General features: G+C 41.0%; 1 protein-coding gene across 3 annotated transcripts; it reads right to left on the bottom strand.

The window, feature by feature from the left end:
• Positions 1–4,382: 4,382 nt before the first annotated feature.
• LOC115628562 (galectin-4) lies at positions 4,383–6,031 on the bottom strand. 3 transcript variants are annotated; one of them, XM_030524725.1, is made up of 3 exons: positions 6,010–6,018; positions 4,760–5,954; positions 4,383–4,682 (listed from the first exon to the last, which is right to left on the bottom strand). In XM_030524725.1, exons 2-3 carry the CDS (start codon positions 5,910–5,912, stop codon positions 4,627–4,629), a joined length of 1,209 nt encoding a protein of 402 aa, XP_030380585.1. In that variant the 5' UTR covers positions 5,913–5,954; positions 6,010–6,018; the 3' UTR covers positions 4,383–4,626. The 3 variants fall into 3 exon arrangements, with proteins under 3 accessions (XP_030380585.1, XP_030380586.1, XP_030380584.1); XM_030524726.1 differs by lacking the exon at positions 6,010–6,018 and having other exon boundaries at positions 4,760–5,401; positions 5,470–5,616; XM_030524724.1 differs by having other exon boundaries at positions 4,760–6,031.
• Positions 6,032–8,407: the final 2,376 nt, after the last annotated feature.

Here is an 8,407-nt window from a genome sequence, read left to right as displayed (position 1 = left end):
CTTTGTGGTTCTTTAACCACAAAGACATATTATTTAGCCAATCATAATACCGCTGAGGAGAAGCTATCAATCAAAGAAGGCATGCTGATTGAAGAAATTGAGTCAATATAAGGAAAAGTTAGGTTAGGTTTCGTAATGACATTATCAAAGCTGCCAGCTTGCGGCGCTGACCGCGTTATGCGCAAAATGCAATAAAGCATCAAGGTGCAAAGACTGCAGTCAAAACGCCGCGGCGGTGGCCAGCAAAAACGCGTCATATTTAAAGGACGAAATTCATAATTAATAACAGTTTAACCAACAAGCAGCGGCCCCACCGCCAGCACTAGCGAAATCAATGTACCGTAGAAAGGGACCTTAATTACCACACGCACGACCCAATCGGGCAGCAGTTGCAGCATCACTTGCCACCATGGGTGTAGCAGGGGGCAACGGTTTATTAAACAGCTTGCGATGAATGTATCACAACGTACCCAGAAGGGTAAAGGGGGTGTACTAGTTGAGTGGGAGACTACACAAGGTATATGTACGTCTAAATATTCTATCTGTATGGGAAGACGAGTCGATATAGCCATGAACGTCTGTCTGTGTGTCCAACGGCAAATATTATTTGGATGATGAATAATGAACAACGATGAATAGGAACATCCGCGCAAATGTACACGTCAAATAATATGAAATAAAATAATAATATACAAAGTACAAATTAATATACAAAGTACAAATAATATAAGTATATGTATATATTTTGGATGAAAAGACAAGACGTGAACAAGTTCATATTTCTTGTTTCGATATAGCCCCTCACTCCCCCACTACAAGTATAAGTGATTTTCCATAGCTACCGCAATTCTTAACACTCAAATTTGTTTGTTCATTCAAAATTTCATTATGATAGGTCAACTGTCAAGGAAGATATAGTCGTAAATGTAATCGCTGCCAATGCTCTGCCAGCTGCTACTGTTCTCGGTGTTGCTTTGGCTCATGTGTGTACTGCACACAGAAACGCTATTTAAGCATATAGTATGTGTGTGGTAAATTAAGTTAATTAATTTAATTTAAAAAATTTAGACTTCAAATTTTGTTATTCAGCTTTTATTTGTAGGCTTAAGCATTTTTTTTTTAGTTTGTACAGTCTGTACAGACTATACAATGGGCCCGGCCGATCCTGGCATTCCATTCTTGTTTAAAGGACATTTTGCCTTTATTCAAAATTCGTAAGTATTGTGCTTGTCATAGGGATGAGGGACAAATCCTAGCAAGATTGGCTTCTGCACCATGCCAGCATATGCAAGCACCAGAAAATGAAAATTTATTGATTTGGAAATGATTTTATGGGCATGCCTCTGCGAACAACTTTGAAGTGTCATAGAAATTTGGATTCGACATATCCGTACATACATATGTACTACAAACATACTTGTACACATAACACAAACATACTGACACTTAAAATGCAATAACTTCACTCCCAATCGATGAAATGTCATGGAATTCTCACTGGACAATCGATAAAGATAGCAGATTCTAACGCACCAGTCGACATATAGATAGCGCCACCAGGGGGCGCTAGATTCAAAAAGTCCTATTTACTTTGGAACACACCTTGTATGTAGTATATGGAAACAGAAGCCGAATTGACCAGCTTGCATTATACAAAAAGGGATTTTAATAGGAGTTTCAACCTTATTTGGCGAATGTGGTTTAATATATTCGGCTTGTCTATTCGTCTATGGAATGATTTAGATTGAGAAAATAATAAAAATAATAATAAATAGGCATAGGTAGGGGCAGCTGACCGTCTTTCTCCATTATCGCTACGCCCATGGTTGCTGTTGCCGCCGGTTGAAGTTCCTTTCGGTATTCAATTTTTTTTTGTTTTTGTTTTTTGTTTTTTGGTGCTACGACAATTTAATTGCGCCGGCAGACAGAAGAGGGCATTGACGAACCGGGCCGGGCAGCAGCAGGGCCGTTCGGCAAGTCCATGTGCGCATAATTAATTTTAAGCTTGATTAATTGCCGCCGATGGTTGCAGTCACCCAACTGCGTGTCTTCTTCCTTTGAACGTGGTAGATCCTGCGCTTGCTGACGACGTACGCATTTTTGAATGTAGCGTGCACCGACTTTCGACTCTTACGAATTTTTAGTCCCAGCCCAGAGAATTCATTCGCTGAGCAGGGCATCGCAAATTAATGATTTTCTTTGCTACGCTTTAACCATCTGTGTATCGGCAGTTGAAAATTGATATGAATGATCAGATTGAAAGCGTCAGAGATTCACCTTCCGGTTAGCCAATTTGGAATTGGATTAAACAAGCAAGAAAACTTAAGGATATTTAGGATTTATTTATTTATGTAGCTACGAAGAATACGCCCGATGTAACGCCTTACAGAAAATCTTAAGGCCATATTGCCTTTCATAATTTATGTACGAGGACTGTTTACAAAAATGTGTCCCCAACAGTATCAATAATTTCCATTCCAAATTCATTTTCTTTTATCAATTTTGGAATCGATATCTGTCGCCATTTGAAAATGGATCACAGAATAAAATGTAGAGTGAAAAATAAATGAACTGCTCCGAGTCGTGGAACCATTTGTAAACATACTAGTAGATAGAAACAATCGATCTAGGCATGCCATCCGCTAGAGAGGCCTTTTGTCAATTTTAAAAGTTCCGACGGAAAGCGGGTTCATTCGGCACTAAAAATATTATATAAACTTGCCGACCGTTTATCCGTTACAAAAGCTACCTAGCAAACTTACCATAGAGTTGGGAAGAACATAAAGAACCTGCCTTTGAAGCCAATACCCAGCGAAATAGGTGACAGACGTTCGGGTATGTTTTGGTTTCCTGGACTTTTAGCAGTGCATCCAATAGTCGTTCTTGCACCAATTCGTTGTGGCTGGCCGCGCAAAAAGTTCGAATTTTTTCACTAAAGTCTATATTCTGAACTGTCATAATGCAATTGACATTTCAGCCGATTTGATGCCAGGATGATGAAGCTGTGCATATATACATACGTGTATATACTCGTATATAAATACGTATGTATGTATATGTACAGCAGTCAGGTGGTGGCGCCTCCGGGGTACAACTTAATTCTTGCTGACGTGCTGTCGTCGAGTTTTTAGAATAGTTGCATGAATGTACGAGTATACGAGTATCTGCAACGTATGTGTGACATTTAAGAGCTCGCCTTTGGGAGGCGGGCTCTTGGGGCCTACTAGGTACATATATTTCTGAACATCTTTAATTTTTTTTTTACATAGATATGGTACTCCCTTGGAATATACTTAGTATGTCTAGTATAGTATTGGGAACTTTTGATCGACGAGAATGTTGAAGAAATGGAACAACTTTCGTCCATATTTATTTATGAAATGCTACGTGTCTTAGAAAATGAAATAAGTTTAATGGAACTGTAGACACCGGCATTCGTCCAAATCCAACTCCCCAGTCAAACCGCCAACTACCAGTGCTGGTGCACTTCATTAGCAATAGGTCCTGAGCATGCGCAGCACGTACACGTCTGAACCATAAATAATATTAAATTATTTTTTCCGAGCATCCTTAGCCTTGGGAAGCATTTGGCGGCCACTTGACGTTTTCGGATCGTCTGTTTTGCTGACGGTTTTTGTTGGCCATGCCAAAACAATGTCAACTGTCTTGCTAAACACATGTAGACATAAATGTCATATAGGCGCAGCATGCCGCAGATGCCCGGTGCAGCAACAGAGAGAGACAGAGGACTGAGGACAGAGGACTGACGACACTCGCGACTTTAATCGATTATCATTTTTAATAATCGGTTTTGCCCTTCAGGTAGGCCCAGCCAGCCAGCCCAGCTATGGTCCTAACTGCCTTCATGAGTGCTCCTTATGGGCAATGGTTTCAAGCAGCAGCCGCCGAGTTGACAGCACGTCGACATTTATGAGTAGGAGCCGTAGCTGGAGCGCCGGGCAACTGAGCATTAAATACACAACAAAAAATTCTCTTCTTAATTGTCCTAAAATTTAATTGAGAAATTACACTCATGTATGTGGGGTAGCAGACAATACCTAATTGGAACAGTTCTGACACGCTTATTCGATATAATCAACATTTCATTTTGCAAATATTCTACAGAATAAATACAATTTCGATAAGGACGGGTCATTAATATTTAAATGCCGAAACAAATCATCATCATTTTGTTGTCCAGTTACGATTTGGCAAACGAATAGACTCACACGTTGAAGAATACATACCCTTTGTGTAGAAGGTGCAAAATGAATAAAATTAAATCGAATTTATGTTCTTTTATAGATTCTTTCAAGTGTATTCGATAAGTTTGTGGCGTGCTGTTTTAATTGCAGAATGTTTGGTAGAATCGAAATCATAAATCTGCTAGCCGAGACTGGCAGGCGATAGAACCTTTTATTTGTCTTACATACTCGCGTACAAGTAGTGTGTGTTGACCATAAACATGAAGATTCCTATAAATTTTTACATCGAGCCTTTCGGGAGGTTCCGTCTTTGCGTTCGCAGGTGAATCAATATACCTGCATACTCGTACATACATACACATAGTACGAAGTGGACTGAGAAACAAGGCACAGACACTTATTTCGTCTCCATATCTCTCCTTCACTCGCTGCGCCCTGGACGTAGAGTTCCAAAGGCCCGTTCAAAGATGGAGCGAGCTGCAAGGGGCGGACAGAAGAAGGGTCATACATGGTCGGATGCAGTGGTGCACTGACGCTGATGACGCCACACTCACCCGTTCTTCCCTGAATCAGTCTAGTGCTTTCGACTACAACATCCCACAGTTTGATGTCCCCGCGTATATTCACAATGTCCACTCCGGCGGGATTCATTTGATGCTTGAAGCGCAAGAGCGATTTGTTGTTCACAAACAATTCGTAGCCATTCCTCCGGCAGGCAATAAGTATAACAAATGCCTTCCCCGGCCCGAAGTTTGTATGGAGCCGGGACACTTCGCGCTTAACCCATGCCCCGTTGATGTATGCACTGCGCGTTATGATCGCCTTGCCCAGCTTGGCGCGGCTGTGGCGGGCAAAGCTCGGACAAAAGTAGAAGGACACCGTGGGCTGAGGCCAAATGTCCTGGCCGCGCTGGAGGGCCACGCTAAAGGACTGAGGCAGCAGCCGCACGCGGCCCTCAATACGAAGAGCACGACCCTCGGTCAATTTGTCCTTCTGAGGCATTCGTCCGTAGAAGGGCAGGGTGAGCTGATTATGTAACTGCCGTTTCAGTTTGAGGTACTTGGAAGGCACATCGATGCGCAGCCACTCACGGGGTATCGTGCTTCTTTCAGTCTCATTCATCGAATTCGTAATGCACGACTCGTAAACGAATGGCAGTGGGCTGGCCATTGAGGCGGGGAGACGATTCGGATATTCTGTTACATAATATTGGTCGATTACTATGTCTGTGACGTCACCACGCACCTCTACAGAAGATAACCACCTGTACGGCATGCGATGCTCATATTCCGCGAAGTGAAAGCCGTTCACCGATATGAAGTACGCCTCGGCAGTCAGGAGCACTTGCATCCAGAAGGTATGGCCGCGTTTTAGCTGGAACGGCAAATTGGATGCGCATTCCTCCGGCCCCCACTTGCCCTTGAAGCGCGAGTTCCGCACGACGTAGTTCTGGGGTAGACGCGCTCCCATCTGAAGGGCCACATCATAGCCATCTGAATGGCTTCGGTTCGTCAAGAATTCGATACAAAAGTGCTCGCAGGTGTCGAGAATTAAACCTCGAAAGAAAAAACTCAGCCCAGGCATCGCCACCCCAAGCAATTTCAAGTGAAAACGTTTACTAACGGCACTACGTTCTTCATAAAAAATTGACATGGCATCCAAGTTGCGTCGAAGCGCAATTGACCGAATGGCCCCGGAGACGTTCATGACTGCGCAGCCTTGGACGGCGCTTAGGCATACTCGGGGAACCTGCGAGGAATGGTGAAGTGTCTTAATATGGATATCAAATAGGCACAAACAGTACGGCATAAATAGAAACAGTGCTAATTTTGACAAAATTTCATAGGATTACGTGTTTGAACTAAGATCAAGGCAAGGGAGCAAGCATACACGTACAGTTCGTAAAAAATCAGTCAGCCAGGAATCGCATATATGAAATTCTTAATTTTAAACTAAAAAGGTTTTTATTTTTTACACAATCAATTAAAAAATTCCCTTTTACCAATCTTGAACACAAAATAATCTCATTACTACTGCGGGTTTTATTCTAAAAGTAAACAGGACTTTTTGAATCTAGCGCCCCCTGGTGGCGCTATCTATATGTCGACTGGCGCGTTAGAATCTGCTATCTTTATCGATTGTCCATTGAGAATTTCATGATATTTCATCGATTGGAAGTGGAGTTATTGCATTTTAAGTGTCTGTATGTTTGTGTTATCGGTGCGAAAATGAGCTTCGAACAAAGACCCAACATTAAATTTTGTTTTAAAATTGGTAAAACTTTTACCAAAACGTTTTAATTGTTGGAACAAGTTTATGGCGATGATTGCCTATCCCGTAGCAGAGTGCACGCGTGGTTTCAACGTTTTCAAAGTGGTCGTGAGTACATAAATGACGATCAACATGTGGGCCAATCAAAATTCGTGATCACCGAAAATTCCATCGAAACTGTGCGTGAATTCATCAAAAATCAGCCAAAAAAACATCATTGAAATTGATGGAAATGGAATTGAACATCTCCAAAACATCGATTTATCGCATTTTGACCAAACATTTGGGCTTACGAAAGGTGTGTGCACGGTTTGTTCCGCATAAATTGACTGACGACCAAAAAGTCCTGTTTACTTTGGAACACACCTTGTATAAAAGTTTAAATTTATAGATGACTACAGATGACATATGTAGATGAAATATTCAGCCGCGATATCCAAATCCTTTTAAAAAACACATGTTGATCATATTTTCGTGCTTCAGATCGAAGACTAACCAGTCCCTTTTCAAACGAAATATTCGCATGTTCTCAGGGAAATAACTATACGCATAGGTATACGTATAAATGTTTTATTCCCTGTACCCAAAGGACAACAAGAGAGAACGCTACAGTCGAGCAAGTCCGACAGTGAAACTGGGTGAAACAGGGTCCCAGACAAACTTCCGGCACTGAGTTATATGCGCCCCTAGCAGAAGCAAAAGGAAGAAGAAGAGCGAACTCGATGCTGTCGCTTGTGGACGTAGAACTAAAACATTTTCCTCCTTTTCCTTGTACAAGTATATAGATTACGTGTACAAAGTTTGGTTTATGCAGCTTTTGAAATTTGGATAGTATTAACGAAATTTGGATAGTATAATTCGAAATTCGTTCACAATGACGATTCATAGGCATCTCGGAAAATATAGGAGCTAGATTAACCAGCTTAGTATCCAGACTTGGTGTTCAGATTCATCAGGTCCGAGAAAGGACAAGTTTGTCGTTTTTTTTAGGTTCATAGGTTGCGTAACTCCCGTACTTCTTTGAATTTTGTACTCAAATTTATCATTTACTTCCGGTTAGTGCCTGTGTGCACGCGATAGGTCAACTTTAAATGTAATCTCTGCTGCTTTGGCTCAATTGTACTCTGTGGCAAAAAGGTTCACGGTACGATATTTAAAGAATATCTTTACTCCACCCCATATTTTTCTACACACGAAAAAGAAACACAATATTCTCAGTTTTCACATACGTGGTGTGTTTAAAAAGTAAGGTGACTCTTCATTTTTCGCGGGCAACGTACATTCGATTATAAATTTGTGAAAAATGGAATCATGTGCTCTAACACACTTAAAATGTTAAGTTGGTAAGTCTGCTCTAATTTAAAACAAGAAAGGAATGCTAAAGTCGAGTAGGCTCAATTTTTAAATGCCCTGTACCACCATTTCATTAATTAATTAAATTAAATATAAAATATTCCATACATGCATACACACATTTACATTTACATACATCAGAATCGTGTCTATGCGTGTTTGTGTACTTTTACTTGTACATCTGTATGTGTGCATTACAGAATTATGTCAAAGCAGCAACAAATACAGCTGCGGACAGAGCTAGGGCTTGGTTATGTATAACTATATAACTTTCTTTCTTATCAACCTATCATAACACTACCAAATTTTAGTTTAAAATTCCAATAATAACGGGAGTTATAGAAAATCGTGAATAGCGGGGAAGTGGGGGGTGCATCGGGAAAAATTAACAAACATGCCCTTTCTCGGACGTAGGAGAATCTGTATACCAAGTTTGGTTATTCTAGCTCTTATACTTTCTGAGATCCTTGCGTTCATACAGACAGACAAACAGACAGACAAACAGACAGACAAACAGACAGACAAACAGACAGACAAACAGACAGACAAACAGACAGACAAACAGACAGACAGACAGA

This window comes from Scaptodrosophila lebanonensis, unplaced genomic scaffold, assembly GCF_003285725.1.
Source record: "Scaptodrosophila lebanonensis strain 11010-0011.00,11010-0021.00 unplaced genomic scaffold, SlebRS2 tig00000118-arrow-arrow-pilon, whole genome shotgun sequence".
In the NCBI taxonomy this organism is placed as follows: Eukaryota; Metazoa; Arthropoda; class Insecta; order Diptera; family Drosophilidae; genus Scaptodrosophila; species Scaptodrosophila lebanonensis.
The sequence above is the reverse complement of the archived record's forward strand: the minus strand, read 5'-3'. Positions and strand labels throughout refer to the sequence as shown.

Excerpts from the sequence above, each read along its gene's own strand:
- LOC115628562 (XM_030524724.1), bottom strand. The coding sequence starts at position 6,014 with ATGCCGTACTGTTTGTGCCTATTTGATATCCATATTAAGACACTTCAC. Across the intron at positions 4,683-4,759 it reads ACTGATTCAGGGAAGAACGG|CTCGCTCCATCTTTGAACGG; the intron begins GTGAGTGTGGCG and ends CGCCCCTTGCAG.